Here is a 16,365-nt window from a genome sequence, read left to right as displayed (position 1 = left end):
TTTCAGGTCTATCCCGGAGGGAAGTCCCAAGTTCCAAAAGCTGCTGTCCATTCACTGACTTTCTCTGTCCAAGAAGGAGAGTGTTTTGGGTTCTTAGGAACTAATGGAGCAGGAAAGACAACAACACTGTCAATGCTATCTGGTACAATCTGTTCTGCAGCATTTTATTTTATATGTTAAATAATTTTATTAACAAATGGGGAATAAAACCTGTATACAAGCTGTATACCAAAAGAAGAGAACCTACATTAACATGTGGTTCTCAACAAAAGAGACCCAATCATCTATACAAATAGGAACCTTATAAGTACACCAAAACAAAACTAGAGACGAAGCACTACTCTATAACTTTACAAAATCTTGCTCCACGCCTTCGAAAGCCCTCCTATTTCTCTCTTTCCAAGTGACCCACATGATTGCGATAGGGGAAAACACTCCATACCCTTGAGCTTCTCTTCCCTCTCCTATGAGTCTTGCAAAGCCTCCTTCACTGTGCCCGGCATCACCCATTGCATCCTAAACAAATTGAGGATCACCCACCATAAACGATTAGCCACCTTGCGGTGCAATAGGAGATGATCTATATTTTCACCTGCACTCTTACACATAAAGCACCAACTAACGTAGGTGATCCTCCTCTTTCCCAGATTTTCCGGTGTTAAAATCGCACAGCTGCCAACCATACAAAGAAACACACCTTCCTCGAAACTCTAGGAATCCAAATAGAGTCATGGGGGAAAGTACCTTCCTCTCTCACTAGTAACCTCTTATAGAAAGAGCTAACGGTGAATAATCCATTTCCACTCTCTCGCCAGCTCCATACATCCATTAAATTGTTAGGAGTGGCTAGCCCATACAAAAACTGAATCGGATTATGTGATTCTTCAATCTCCCAATCATGCAGGTTCCTTCTGAATCTAAAGTCCCAATGAATAACCCCCTCAAGAGACCATCGATGATTTTGGATTGTCGTCTCTCTTACATAATGTTATTCTGTGTGGTCTTGTGCCCAGCTGTGAGTATATGCATTTTTGTGATAATAGAGAAAGTCTACACTCTACAAAACCACTTTATATTTATATCATCAATTGCTGGAAAACAGCCTGGCTATTGACAATCTGTTTCTCTTGGTAATTGGTTGGTTTAAATTTCTTAAAGTTCCTCAGGTACTTTAATTATGCTTCTTTTTAAACTTTCATGTTTTTACTAAAACAAAACATGAAGGATATTTCATTCTAACTAGTTATGTCTGTGTTTTAAACTACTTATTTTGTTCCTACCTGCAAATATTGTGCTTACATCCTACTGTGCTTCTACTTTTCTTCATTTCTTTTGAAAAATCAACCAACGTTGGGTCAAATATTCACTTAAATTTACTATTGCAGGAGAAGAATACCCTAGTGATGGAACGGCATTCATTTTTGGTAAAGATATACGTGCAGATCCCAAGGTTGCTCGTAGACATGTACGTATCCTTCTTCTTGTATAATGAAGTCAGTTCCATTTTGCTATCAAAGATTAGTTATCAAAAAAATGAATTAAAAGAAAAAGACTAACACAGCTGGATCTAGGACATTCTCAAAAATGTTAGATCTATAGCTAATATACTATCTATAGCTAATAAACTTTCTATGTCTTCTCCGTGCAGATTGGATATTGTCCTCAGTTTGACGCTTTACTAGAATTTCTGACTGTCCAAGAACATCTTGAGCTCTACGCAAGAATTAAAGGAGTACCAGAGTATGATCTGGAAGATGTATGTCGCTCTTGATTTCATATGTCCAAAAGTGTACTCGAATTTGATGCTATCATAATTTAGCTAAACTTTCATGACTGCAAATTAGTCAAAAAATAATCTTCTCGTGAATATCTTCTTATGTCTGTTAGCTGAAGTTGTCTTTGTTGACCATCAAATGGTTTTTAACTCTTGTAGATCTTGACAGGTTGTTATGCAAAAGATGCTCGAGTTTGACCTGATGAAGCATGCAAATAAACCATCTTTTGCCTTGAGCGGAGGAAACAAGCGCAAGTTATCAGTTGCAATTGCAATGATTGGAGATCCTCCTATCGTCATTCTTGATGAGCCATCCACAGGTCATTAGTCACCTCTAAACTGTTCTCCTTATGTTTGTATTTCTTTTCCCTTTTGGGATCTCGTTTCATGCTCTGGACTCCAAATCAAACTTAATACTCCTTCTGTCCCAATCTATGTTAAGGTGTGTAACTGGGCACGGAGTTCAAGAATGTGGTCTAAGATAAGCCATAGATATTCGTGTAGCTATAGCCTATAAATCATCACATTAAGAGTAAAAAATGTATTTTAAAGTTAAATTGTTGCTAAATATAGAAAAATGTCATTATTTTTGTGACCGACTAAAAAGGAAAGAGTCACATAAAGTGAAATAGAGGGATTAATATCTTTGCATTACTAAATACGGGCATTTTACTGCAATATAGATAAATTTGTAATGTTCACACATTTACATATGTTTACACAATTAAAGAGCCTTTTAAGTATTTTGAAATCTCACATACTGAGGAAGATTCCTTCAATTGAATGATGAATTCAATGATAAACCTCTTATCAAGCATCCCTATATGTATGTCCGCGCGAGTGTGTAGGTATATATATATATATATATATATATATATATATATATGTAAAATACATCCGAAATTCTATCAGTCAACAGATGATTGCATATCCCTGTACTAGACAATCAGTTTTTCTTCTACATTTTTGCATTCTCATGTTTGGATGTACCAAAAATGCACACATTCAAAGTGGAATGCTGAATCTAACAACTTTTGGAAAATCCCAGTCCGAGGCAATCTATTTTCCGTTCACATCTTCGCTCAACTTTGTCTAGATGCTTCTATTACAAAATCTTGATTTCTATTGTCAATTTTTCCAGGTATGGATCCTATTGCCAAACGTTTCATGTGGGAAGTTATATCTCGTTTGTCAACTAGACGAGGAAAGACAGCTGTAATTTTAACTACTCACAGCATGAATGAGGCTCAAGCCCTGTGCACAAGGATTGGGATAATGGTATCTAACCAGTGTGCTTACATTGTCTATATATTATATTCATGTTCCAAAGGCCTAATTCAATGATTTTTTCCCCTCTTATTCTTTATGCATTACAAGGTTGGAGGCAGGTTGAGGTGCCTTGGTAGCTCTCAGCACTTGAAAACGCGCTTCGGGAATCATCTTGAACTAGAGGTACTTGTGACCGTTGTTTTTCAGCACTCATTTTTTAACATCATTATCTGTAACTGTACGTTCTTCTGTATCTTTATCTTCAGGTTAAACCAGTTGAAGTCAGCTCTATGGATCTGGAAAATCTCTGCTTAATAATTCAAGAAAAGCTATTCGATATTCGTCCTCACTCTAGGAGTATACTAAATGACATTGAAGTTTGCATTGGAGGTACTAACTCTATAGTCTCAGGAGACGCATCGGCGGCAGAAATAAGCTTATCAAAGGAAATGATCATGGCTGTTGGACAGTGGTTTGGCAATGAAGAAAGAGTGAAAGCATTAGTATCTGCAACTGAAGACTCTTGTAAGATTTTCGGTGACCAGTTGTCAGAGCAGTTGGCTCGTGATGGTACGTCAACCTATTTCCTTAAGTTGTTTAAGTGCATCTTATGTGAGTAATAATTTATTATTTGCTTGCCTCTCTTTTACAAATCATGCCAGGTGGACTCCCGTTGCCGATATTCTGTGAGTGGTGGTTGGCTAAGGAGAAGTTTACCAAAATCCATTCATTCATTCAGTCTTCATTTCCTGATGCCACATTTCAAGGTTGCAATGGATTGAGTGTCAAGTATCAGGTAATTTCCATTTGAACATGACGTAGCTCTTTTTATCCGTAACTCCTCGTTAGGTTGATATATAACATGATACTTTTCACCATCCATACAAAACCGTTCTTTTCTAACCAAGAGTGTGTAGACAACAAGTGGCAAGAGCCAGAAATTTTATTGAGGGGTGTCAAAATATAAAAAAGTAGACATAAGGGGAATCAACTGATAGTATTTAACCTAGCCAAACAATGTAATCTTCCAATGACACCCCTCAGCATAATGGCTCCGTCACTGCAGACAACTATTTCATAACTTTTAACATGTGGTCATCGTCTTCAGCAACTGATGAGTTCTTAAAATTGTTTCAGCTCCCTTGTGGAGAAGGTCTATCACTCGCTGATGTTTTCGGATACATAGAGAGGAACAGGTACGGTTTCCTTCATACTTAGTTCTTTTACGAGGTACGTTCTTATGTTCTCAATGCTGATCAAGTTGCAAACTTTTAAAATCGACAGAAACCAGCTTGGGATATCAGAGTATAACGTCAGTCAATCAACACTTGAATCGATATTCAATCATTTAGCAGCAAGCTCGTGAATCTTCCTTACCACATCCAACAGCATTGTTCCCCTCTTCGTTTTTTTCCCAGTTCGAAGAGGGTCTACTTTTTCTGAGAGATCGACATTTTCGTTCAGTACTATCGATGGCCTCAATGAGTTCTTCCGGTGATTCCCTATATGTAATGGTTCTTTCGCGCTGTACAGTAAAGATGATCACATTTTACCTTAACACAATTTAAAATGTAGCATCTTCAGATCATGTTACTGTATTCAAGTGCAGCAGCATGAGTATCTGGGATGGAGAATGATTTATTTTTTTCCCGATTACTTCCCTTTGCTTCAATTCTTTTGAGCTAAGAGTCTATCGAAAATAGTCTCTTTGCCCCATAAAGCTACGGGTAGGGTTTACATAGATCCTACCCTTTTCAGACTCCTCTTGTGGGATTACGTTGGCTATGTTGTTACTTCCCTTTGCTTCAATTGTGTTTTAATTTTTGGGCACTTTCTCTAGTAAGCTAGCTAGTGGTATGTCCATTGTGATTTGTGTGTGCCACCTTTTCTTAAGTGGCGGAGTTGGGATTTTTACCAAAGAAATTTGAAGTACAAAAAAGTAAATACATGAAGAAGCCAAGGGGATTCAATATCTCCTCTAAGTACTTAAAAATAATTTTGATCTTATATATATAATGTACGAAGAGTTTGGATGAACTCTCTTACGCCTATAGCTCCGCCCCGGCTACTAGGTATTACCCAAAAAGAATCTTAGAAAATTTGGAAGTCTTTAAAGTGCCCCTCTTTCATGCACATAAATGTGTGGTTTAGCGATCAATGGAGTACCCAAATACGCTATATCCTAGCGTATGTGAAAAATGTTAGGTTATTTATTTTCATTTAGGGTGTTCGGATTGGCTTTTTAAGTGACTTATAAGTTAAAAGCTAAGGGGTCATTTGGTGTGATGGATAAGGGGGAGTTAATCTCAGGATAAATTTTAAGTACCCTTTATTTCGTTGTTTGGTTGCAAAGCTTGAGATAAATTATCTAAGGATTATGAATTAGTGCCGGGATAAGTTATCCCTCATATTGGGTGGTATAGTAATTCTGGGATAACTTATCCCGGGATAAAATAGGTAAATGACAAATATATCCCTTTAAATCTTTTTTATACATCATTTTTCACATCTATGTATATATATATATATATACATTTTTTTAATACCATGTATAATAATATTTACTACTCCTTATTTTTATGATAATTATACATATTTTTCTATTAAAAAATTATACTATATAAATATAATTTTTATTTATGAACTAATTCTTTGTTTATTTTATTTTGATTTCTCATACATTTTCTTCTCTTTAATAAACTGAAAAGGGAAGTTCTATTTTTAAGCTAAATAAGAAAAAAGTTATATTTTTAAATACACATGGTACTTATCATGGGAATACATAAACAAAAATATTTAAATTAAATAAAATAAAAGATTTATTTTAAAAAATGAATAACTAAAGCTCACAAAGAAAAATTTTAAAAGTTTAAATAAAGTGAAGGGTAATTTTGTAAACAAACAACTTGTTCTTAAATTTTATCAATATATATTATTTTGAATACAACAAACCAAACACTCAATAAGAAATAATTCCAGGACAACTTATCTCATCATAACTAATCCAACATAAATTATCCCAACATAACTTATCCCATTATAACTCATATTCAAACCAAACGACCCCGAAAAGTCATAAGTTAGGAATATCTAACTTTTAGTTTTTGGCTTTTTTGGTACTTTTTCAGCCTAAAGAAAGTGCTTAAACCATTTTTTGAGTTACCAAACACTTTCAAAATTAAAAAAGCGCTTTAAAGTTAAGGGGTCGTTTGGTTGAGGGATAAAAATAAATAGTCCTGGAATAAGAAGTTAGTCTTGGGATAAAATTATGTTGTCTTGTTTGGGATAACTTATCTCACCCAATAGTGATGGGATAAGTTATTCCAGGATAACTAATCCCAAGATAATTAATCCTGGAATAACTAGTTTCCAACCAAACAACCCCTAAAAGTCACTAGAATAAGTCAATCCAAACACCAACTAATTATCTAATAAAAGTGAATGATTCTAAGCAAGGGAGGTGTATGAGTGTTTTATCATGATATTCATATTAATTGATATAATATATAATATTAGGTCTTGAAAAATTTGGGGAATAAGTAATTAATGTTGAGAGTAAAACATGGAAAGAGAAAAAAAAAGTTTTTTCTTTTCTTATGCTAAAAGTGAGAAGTAAAGTAACAAAATATTTTTGAGTGAACTGGGGAATATTTGACAGCTTTCTTCTACTTTTCAATGGTAAGATTTACCCAAAAATTCAAAGGAAATTTTGTTGTAGCAACTGTGTGTTCAGTGTGTTCGGTTTGTTAACATGAAAAAGACAAAAAGTTGCTTGTGCGGCCGCTCATTTCCTTTTACTTTGAATGTACTACTGTTTTCAGAATAAAATTTTGCTTTATTTGAAAATCAGTGTTTGATCATGAAAATTTGAAATTTAATTCAAAGTTATATATCAAGTTCGAAAAACAACTTATAACTTATTTAAACTCATTTTAAAATAGTAGTACATTCAAAGATGAATATTATTCCACATATTGTAAAAAGTATAACTAAACACAACTCAAACTTCATATAGTAAAATGAAAAATATTTGAAATAAATTAGGGCCTTAAATGGGGAATACTAAAGCATAATTAATTATTTTTCCTACATTTCATTATTATTGATAAAGTATTTTTACATTTTATAACTAAGTAAAAAATTGTACTTACACTTAAATAAATTATAGATATAAAAAATTAATGTTATTGAACCCATGCACAACACAAGCTATCCATAACTAGTTTGATATATGTTGCGAGCGTTAGTGGATACTCAATATTACTCGAGATGCAGTCACTGATCGAGACTCGATATGCCATCGCTATGAAAGAAAAAATATTATTTTTGAGTCCTTGTGACATCCTCATAGACAAATGGAGTCAATTAAGTTAAAAATCTCCTCAAGCTACCTTTCTTATATTCAAAATGAAGGTTCAACTCCGAAAATAAAAAAAATATATCATTTGTTACATTTTATATGACGGTATTGATTAGGCATAAGTTAATAAAAGAAGAAATATTTTTTACTACACAAACTAAACATGTAGTTATACAGTCAAATTTCTTTATAACACGTCGAATAATAATATTATTAGCTAGTTAGTAGGAGACATATGAGCAAGAGTAAAAGGATCCCCATTTCTTGAGGAATTAATTCCAAATAACAATGGATTCATTTCATTCATTTTTCTCTTTCTGCTAATTGATGTGAAGAAAAAAAAATGGATTTCTTGAAACAGAACGATACGAAAGTAGAATGTCGAAATCAAATTACCATAAGAATCGCATCAATGTCTATTTACCTCTTAGGTTTCTTCTTCGCCATGTTCTTATGTAACTGTGTCCATCTCCTCCTTCGTCCTATCTCCCAGCCTCGTATCATTGCAGAATCCATTGTAAGTGTAGTAATATTAGGCCTCTTATTATAATTTGGCTTTAGGTCACTAATTTTATTGAGACGTCCTTGTTTTACTAACAGAAGTTAGTTCTAATAGATATACATGATGATGCATATACATACAGGTGGGATTGCTACTTAGCAATCTTGAATTCGTTCGTTCAAGGTTCTTAAACGATAGTGAAGTTCAACAGACATTGAATTACATTGTGGATGCTATTATGGTGTGTCACATGTTTGTTGTTGGATTAGAGATTGATCCAAATATATTCCTCCAATTAACTTTACCAGAGGCGAAAGTCGCGTATTCAGGGGTACTTACAACTTTTGTTTTAGCATGTCTGATCACTCCACTTCTCAATATATCTAAACAATCAAATGCTGTGTTCAGTTCATGCCTCGCGATTGTTCTAGCTGGAACAGATTCACCTCTGTTAACTCGATTGATAACTGATCTGAAGATTGGTAAATCAGACATTGGTAGATTTATTGTTGATGCGGGGATACACTCTGATGTTGTATCGATCTTGTTGATTGCTATTGGATTTCTCATATTCGATCCTGATAAGAACTTTCAGAATCGTAGTGTGATAATGATGTTGAAGATGATGGCGATTTTGGTGTTTCAGACGCTGTTAGCATCGAAAGTAGTACCATCTGTTATGAAATGGGTGAATAATGAAAATCCAGAAGGGAAACCTATGAAAGGATCACATTTAGTTGTGGCATTAGCATTTATAATCTTAATATGTAGTATGTCACCAGTTGTTGGTTATAGCAAAGTTTTGAGTGCATTTTTGGTTGGTTTGTTTATGCCAAGAGAAGGAAGAATATCAAAAATGATGATTGGGAAAGTGAATTATATTTTTAGGACAATTTTTTATCCATTGTTTTTCTTTTGGGTTGGAACTGAGGCTAAACTTTCTGAATTTGAGGCTGGTAAAATTGCTTCATGGGGTAAAATTATTATTCCATTTATAATTGCAACAAGTGGTAAAGTTGTTGGTTCTGTTGTTTCTGGATTGATGCTTGGATTTCACTGGCCTGAATCAGTTGCTACTGGATTGTTACTCAATATCAAGGGTCATTTTCAAGTCTACTTGGCTATTAATGCATATCGGGTATGTCTCGCTCATCCTAGAATAAGTATAAACACTCAAACTTGGCCTCAGCAGGTAAGTAAACACTCCAACTTTGAGTATACACAGATCAAGACAACTCAACTTGTCTGCACTGTGTTAGTTGAGACAAAGGTAAGGTAGTGTTTGTTTGTTAGTTGAGGTCAAGTTTGAGTGCCTGTGTTATGTATTATGTCTGTTTCTTTAGTTTTCTCCTTTATGATGGTGATTGTTTTTGTTTGTTCGTGTGATTTGATTTACGATTTGTGGATGCAGATGAATGTCATAAGTATGTCAACAAGTATCGCGTTGGTGTTTGTAACGTTTCTAACCATAATATACACCCCGGTAGTCGTGGCAAAAATTATTGAACGTGCAAGGAGACGTTCACCAACACAGAAAATGGCATTACAATGTGTCAATCCGGTGAATGAGCTTCGAATATTGCTCTGCATTCGCAGTCCTCAAGATGTTTACTCAGCAATAAACTTCATGGAAATTTCGCGAGGGCCAGTAAATCCAGGGATAATGGTCTACTTAACTGATATGATCGATTTAACAGATAAAATTGCAGCAACATTGATAACTCAAGGTGAGGGGATTGATGCTGTAACTGTGACTGACCCTACGGTAGTTGAAATGAGAGAGAAAATCACTCAAGATGTCAACGCTTATTTAAACGAGAACTGTCAAGGTGTTAGCTTACGACGAATGATGGCACTTTCTACCATCAATAACATGCATCAAGACATAAGTATCCTTGCTGAGGACCTGATGGTACATCTTGTTATACTTCCTTTTCATAAGAATCAAGAGGAAGATGGACGACTTCAGGTCGGTCATACAGGCTTTCGTCATATCAATCGTAAGGTATGTCAAGCAAAATTCTCATTTTAGTACATTCTGTAGTGGACCATTTTGTAACTTGTACTATGTATGATCTATCTCAGGTTCTTCGAAATGCACCTTGTTCGGTAGGGATACTAGTAGACAGAGGACTTGGTAAAACAGTGATCGCGAGATCATCCATTTCCCTCAATGCAGCAGTGATATTCATCGGTGGAAAGGATGACAGAGAAGCACTTGTGTATGCAGGACGTGTAGCACGACATCCTGGAGTAAAGTTAACTGTAATTAGATTCTTGTTAGAAGCCGCGGGAGATAGTGTATCATCAAGAATTAGTAAAGCAAAAGTTAATACTAGTGAACATTTAGAAGAAATGAAGATAGATGATGAGTGTTTTGCTGAGTTTTACGACAAACATGTTGCTGGTGGACGCGTTGCTTACATTGAGAAATATCTCATAAATTCTGGACAGACATTTTCGACGTTAAGGTCGTTAGAAGGGCAATATGGTTTGTTTATTGTGGGACGGGGAGGGCGGGTTAATTCAGTGTTAACAGTAGGGATGAGTGATTGGGAAGAATGTCCTGAGTTAGGTCCTATTGGTGATATTCTTTCAGCTTCTGATTTCTCAGTAACTGCATCTGTTTTGATCATTCAACAACATAGTCTTAAAGGAGAATTAGATGGACTTCATGATGAATTCTCAATCATGTAACATGTTTATATATAAATTCAAGTTATTATAACATACTAGTACTAGTCAATTTCTTCAATTTCAACGACAGATAATGGTCGAAAACACATCTGAACTATCACTAGTTCACTTTTGCGAGTTTTCTACCTAAACTATAATAACATACACATCCGATGAGTGGGGACTGGAGACGGTGGTGTATACACAATCTTACCTCTACCTTGTGAAGGTAGAGATGTTGTTTCTGATATATAGACCCTCGGCTCAAGTGAAATATATATAAAATAATGGAAATTAATTGGTATCTTTATCACATGCATTAGCCAAAATTTATTTGTTTTTGTTCATTCCTGTTGCAACAAGATGGACTTTGAAAAGAACAATAGCAAACATAAATAGTATGATAAACAAAGTAAAGTAAACAACATATATAATAGTAAAATCGAAGAATACGATAGTAGAAGAATCATATATTTATATAAAAAAGAACCCTAGGTCTGCCTACGTGGCGCCACCACAAGCAAAAATTTCCATTTAAATTTATTTATTTTCAAAAATACCCTTTCCCTTTCATGAAAAGATGTAATTTTTATGAAAAATTGTGACTTTTATGAACAATTGCGACTTTTATGAACAGTTGCGACTTTTATGAAAAATTGTGACTTTTATGAAAGATTGTGACCTTTCTGAAAGGTTGTAACCTTTCTGAAAGGTTGTAACTTTTCCAAAGAGTTGTGACAATCCCGATAAGGCACAATAAGCATTTGTTCACACTACCCTTTTTGTCTATAAATAGAGGGATTTCCTCTCACTTTAAAACAACAAAAATTCTGAACTTCTTCTTCTTCTTTGACACAATTAAATATTCGTGTACTTTGCTCCTGTTGAGTAGCTCACTAACACCATTGTTTTTGTATCAATACACTTGTGAATAGAATCATTCCATCCTGAGATGATCTATTCCTTTAAACCTCAGTTACTAGAGGGGAAAAATTTCCTTAAGGATACATTGTGCATTCAATGGGCTCAATTTTTTCATTTCTGTTTCATTCTATTGTTATAGATCCTGGTATATTTTTTACAGACATTAATTTATGCTTATAATATTAATTGTTGTTTTTGAGTACATGTTTAAACTTTGTTGTTTATGTTTCTGTCAAGTTATTGTTATAAGTATTTGTTAATACAGATGAAGATTATTTATTTATTAGAAAATTTTATATCTCATGTTGATGTTCATCTAATTTCCCAAAACTATCAAATAGTAACACTTTCTGGGGGCAAAAGGATAAATTATAAAATCAAATTAAAGATGATTGATTGAAGGATAAATGATAAGATGTTATAATTATCATTTTCCTTTATATTATTAATGTTAGTTACTACATAATCTTGTATGTAAGACAACATAGTGTTTTAGTTTTAATGACTGATAGGTTTTAAGTATTATTTTATATATTTTGTGAAATCAAATTCGCGCGGATAATTTTACTAGTTACTAATAATATTATTGATAACCAACTATTATTAACTATTTATCAAAACGCACCTCAAAATTAATGAGTCAGTTGTCACGTGGATAGAATTTTATGGGCAAATTAAGGTGCCATGCGCTTTTTAGCGATTGTAAAATTCAAACACTTGGTCTAGTCAACTTCAAATAGTTTTGATAAATATAGTTTGTGATAGCTCAAGTATGAAAAACAAGCACCAAATAGTTCAGCTATGAAACTCGCAAAAAAATGATATATGAAATGCAGTTTCTCTCTTGGCCTTTGGAACAGAGGGGAGAGGGAAGAGAAAAAAACGTCTTTCGCACAAATGTGTTGTCATCCTTATAGAAAAAAGTAAAATCATTTTGTTATGATTTGAGAGATCATTATGATTTGGTGGAGCTATAATATTAGGTATAACTTCGAATGAATATAATAATTTTTGCTTAAAATTTGTATTAAAGTTCATCAAAAATATATGTGTATGTTTAATATTGAAAACAATGACTAATTAAACAAGTTATGAATTTAATAACAAGTTAAAATTTATAAACTTTAAATTCCGACTCTGCCAATAATTTTAATATTTAGTCAAGCTTTGAGAATTCTTATCATGACTTTCAAATTCTTCAAAATTTTATCTTATATTTCGTCTATAAATCACCTTTTTCTTCTTTTTGGTAGGATCAAAATAGTCAAGTCTTCTTTTTGAAGGCAACTTTAATTTATTACATCACAATAAATGTTTTTATTTTTAAAATATTAGTGGTTTATATTGAAGACAAAATCCTATTTTTGTTATGTATTTCAAGTTCATTGAACACTGTTTTGTCATTTTCTTCTTTTTCATGTCCCACATAAAAGTTGAATTTTGAATCTCTAATCAATTACAGAATATAAAATCTCTAAGATTTTGACCATCTCTATATTTCCATAATTTCATGCCGCGTTATTTTGATGTTACTCCATCCATATTTAATAATAAAAATAAAATAGATATAAAATAGTTAATTATTTTTTGATTTTTTAAATTAAACAAATAAAATTGAATATTAATAGTATAATGAACAAGCAAAAGTAAATCGAGGGAATATATCGAAATATAAATTATTTAAAATCAGAGACGAAGCTACGACAAGTGAAGGGTGATTATTTGAACTCTCTTCGTTAAAAAATTATATTGTATATATAAATCGAGTATTACTTTTCATACATATTCAAGCTTTGGCCACTCTTTGCAAAATTGTACCCCGACACTGATCGATATATCATTGTAACATTTCTAACAACTGAAATATATATATATATATATATATATATGCTAACTATGGCTAGAAAGCTTAATAAAGCAAATTAACTTTTGGCATAGTTTAGAAAAGCAAATGATTAATTGAAATTTTTTATTAACATTTCACATGAAAATAACACTTGCAAAACTTATACAACTTAGGTATATATCTCCACTTAATTAGTAGTCACTACATGCTGATTAATACTATTAATTTTGCATGAAATAATACAAAATAACATATATAGTACAACTATTACATATATTATTAATTAACCACTTGATTATTTTTCTCTCTAAATTTCTACTTTATTTGCATACTTGAGAGAGAAAAACACTAGCTATTTCATTAAGTTCAACTCTTTTTCTCTTCCTCTCCATTTCTTCTTTAACTTCTAATCTTACTCCAAATAACATTGGCTTTTTTTCTTCTTCTTTCTCTGGATTTTTAGCAAATATTGTAACAATATTCATCAATTCTTTGCACTTGTTTTTCATGAGTGAAAGCTCAGAGCTAAGGACTCCATTTTCCATTTTCAACCTTTTATTCTCATCGACAAGATTTATATATTCAGATGATGATGAAGTTGATGATGATCTTTGATCTTCTTCTGTAATATTATCTTTCTTGTTGTTACTATTCGCATCTTGGCTTTGTCCACCATTGTTGTTTGGTTGTTGCCTATTTGTCCATGCTTTTCTTCGACGAATTTCACGGAGTAAATTCTTTTCGCCCTTTTTGAACTTATCGTTGTTGAACTCCCATCGACTTGTCGTAATTTTACGAAAACCCTAATGTTATTTATGCAAAATGGATAATTAGAATAAATTTCAAGAATCATATGAAAAATAAACATTCGATTCAAAAAATGAAAATCATATTGTATGTAATTATTCGTCTCGAACTTAAATAATAATTGCCTCAAAAGATAAGAAGCTTCTTAAATAATCCATGAAAAATAGTGCACATTTTTAATCTCCACTACCTTTTCCACTTTATTAGTGAAGAAACATGAGCAATTAAAAAGGTTAATAAATAGTAAAAACACTATTATTACGCATGCTAATTCAAAAGTGTACAAATAAGACAAACTTAATCCAAAGTGATTAACTATTTTGTGAGTACTTTTGACAATTATTAGCAATACATGCATCTTATTTTGACAGCCTATAATTGTTATTATTAACCTAAGCTCTAAGCTAGTATGATTTATGTCAATAATATAATCATTATTTTGATGTCAACTCCAAAATCATGATACGTAGTTCTATTAGTTGAGCCCACAAAAGATCCTTTGTGATCTTAATTTTGTTTTACAAATAACAAGAATTAAGTTGTTTTCTTTAAAAAAAATTTACTTTAAGATACCAACAATTAAATTTTATTATATAATCAAAAGAATTAAACTACTCAAGCTACACGTGATTATTACAATGACTAGTTAATTAAATACACTTTCATTATCAAATATATATCGATTAATAATTTAATTTCTATGTATTTAATTTTAAAAAATAACCATTTTTGTTGAGGGGAGGAAAATAAATTCGATTTTTAAAATAAAATAAAATTAGTTTTTAATAAATCACAAATTAAAATGAGAAAACGATTTAACTCATATTTTCTTAAGGAATTTTTTTTTGTGGTGAATAATTTTTCGACAAAAATAAGAAATTAATTCAACACGTGTTTGTTGTATTAGAAACACGGTTTTTTCAATGGATATTTTTGTCGGCAACTATATATATAATTATATATCATCGAAATAGTTTCCGACGAGCACATTTCCAATGGACTTTCATCGGAGAAAATCGTGTTTTTTCTTAATACATGTTCTAAAAAAAAGTTTAAACATTTGAGTTATATTTATTGATCTGATGCAAACACAAAACGCAGATAACATTTTTATCGGAAAAAATGTGTTATCCTAATATTATATGTTCTAAAAGGGTTTAAACATTTACGTTATATTCATTGATTTGATGTAAATATTCAAGGCGAATATATTGAAGACTTACATAGGTATTGAGCTGCCGGACAAAGCTTGAAAAGTTGCTATGTTTGAAGAGTGTAGGTAACAAATCCCTTGCAAATTCCGCCGGCTGCCATACAACAAACGCCGATCCATCGGAATTCCAAGAAACGACGTCGTCCGTCGCCGGATCTTCCACCAACATGTAGGTTTTCAACAAAAATGGTGATGGTGATGACTTCTTCATCACAACATACTCTAACAAACTCTTTTCATCACTTACTTGAACTTCTTCTAATACCTCCATAACAAAAAACCAAAAAAAAGGAAATTTTTTTTTTTTCAAGAAAATTTGTAAAATGAGTAGAGAAACACAAAATAAACAACCCCTTTTTGTTTATTTTGTTGTTGGAGTTTTTGAAAACCTAGAAAATTGTTAAAACAAGAAATTAAACACAAAAAAATGAACCTTTTTGTATTTTTTTTTTTCAAGAAAATTGGTGAAATGAGTAGAGAAACACAAAATGATCAACCCCTTTTTGGGATTTTTGAAAAAAAAAAAGTTATTAAAATTATTTTGTTAGATAGAAGAAAGAGTGGAGAAAAGAAGAAGGGCAGTTAAGAACTCCCAACCCCAACAATAGAAACCTAACACGACTCCGAAGTTCATGAGAAATGCAAAGATAACTTTTTTTCTTCTTTTGAATTTTTTTTTTTTTGTCAAAAGAATGAAACTTTTGTATTGTGCTTACATCTTATATAGTAGTAGTAGAATGAGAAAGTCATATATATATATATATATATATATATATATATATATATATATAATAAAGAGAATTTGTGATTGTGGTGGGATTGATGAGATTTCTAATTGAACTAGTTGACTTTGTAAAGAATCCATAAGATGTGAACATATTCGTCTTTTAAATATGAATTTGTGTCGCGTAGAATTCAATAAGGGGGAATTGTTTTCTATAAGATTTTCTTCATTTCTTGGATAATTATCGAAAAAAAAGTTAATTGTCTATGT

The 16,365-nt window shown here is 32.3% G+C and overlaps 3 protein-coding genes across 3 annotated transcripts in view; 2 read left to right on the top strand and 1 right to left on the bottom strand.

Annotated features, from left to right (window-relative positions):
• LOC125818674 (ABC transporter A family member 1) overlaps nucleotides 1-4,802 on the top strand; it is a 28,875-nt gene extending 24,073 nt beyond the window's left edge. Inside the window, exons 31-40 of the mRNA XM_049498185.1 lie at nucleotides 7-142; nucleotides 1,386-1,465; nucleotides 1,649-1,756; nucleotides 1,944-2,094; nucleotides 2,916-3,052; nucleotides 3,152-3,226; nucleotides 3,310-3,613; nucleotides 3,706-3,839; nucleotides 4,181-4,239; nucleotides 4,328-4,802. Of these exons, the coding sequence (XP_049354142.1) occupies nucleotides 7-142; nucleotides 1,386-1,465; nucleotides 1,649-1,756; nucleotides 1,944-2,094; nucleotides 2,916-3,052; nucleotides 3,152-3,226; nucleotides 3,310-3,613; nucleotides 3,706-3,839; nucleotides 4,181-4,239; nucleotides 4,328-4,409 (1,266 nt within the window). The 3' untranslated portion in view covers nucleotides 4,410-4,802. The remainder of the gene's footprint in view (nucleotides 1-6; nucleotides 143-1,385; nucleotides 1,466-1,648; nucleotides 1,757-1,943; nucleotides 2,095-2,915; nucleotides 3,053-3,151; nucleotides 3,227-3,309; nucleotides 3,614-3,705; nucleotides 3,840-4,180; nucleotides 4,240-4,327) is intronic.
• A 3,013-nt stretch (nucleotides 4,803-7,815) lies between these two features.
• Nucleotides 7,816-10,602, top strand: LOC125818832 (cation/H(+) antiporter 28). Its single transcript, XM_049498351.1, has 4 exons — nucleotides 7,816-7,920; nucleotides 8,048-9,097; nucleotides 9,317-9,910; nucleotides 9,991-10,602. The coding sequence occupies exons 1-4, from the start codon at nucleotides 7,816-7,818 to the stop codon at nucleotides 10,600-10,602; spliced, it is 2,361 nt and encodes a 786-aa protein (XP_049354308.1).
• A 2,874-nt stretch (nucleotides 10,603-13,476) lies between these two features.
• Nucleotides 13,477-16,083, bottom strand: LOC125818692 (heat stress transcription factor B-3). Its single transcript, XM_049498203.1, has 2 exons — nucleotides 15,382-16,083; nucleotides 13,477-14,154 (listed from the first exon to the last, which is right to left on the bottom strand). Exons 1-2 carry the CDS (start codon nucleotides 15,640-15,642, stop codon nucleotides 13,672-13,674), a joined length of 744 nt encoding a protein of 247 aa, XP_049354160.1. The 5' UTR covers nucleotides 15,643-16,083; the 3' UTR covers nucleotides 13,477-13,671.
• Nucleotides 16,084-16,365: the final 282 nt, after the last annotated feature.

The sequence above is a fragment of the Solanum verrucosum genome, unplaced genomic scaffold (genome assembly GCF_900185275.1).
Source record: "Solanum verrucosum unplaced genomic scaffold, falcon-dt-bn FXZP01000252.1, whole genome shotgun sequence".
NCBI lineage: Eukaryota > Viridiplantae > Streptophyta > Magnoliopsida > Solanales > Solanaceae > Solanum > Solanum verrucosum.
This window is presented reverse-complemented; position numbering and strand designations above follow the sequence as displayed.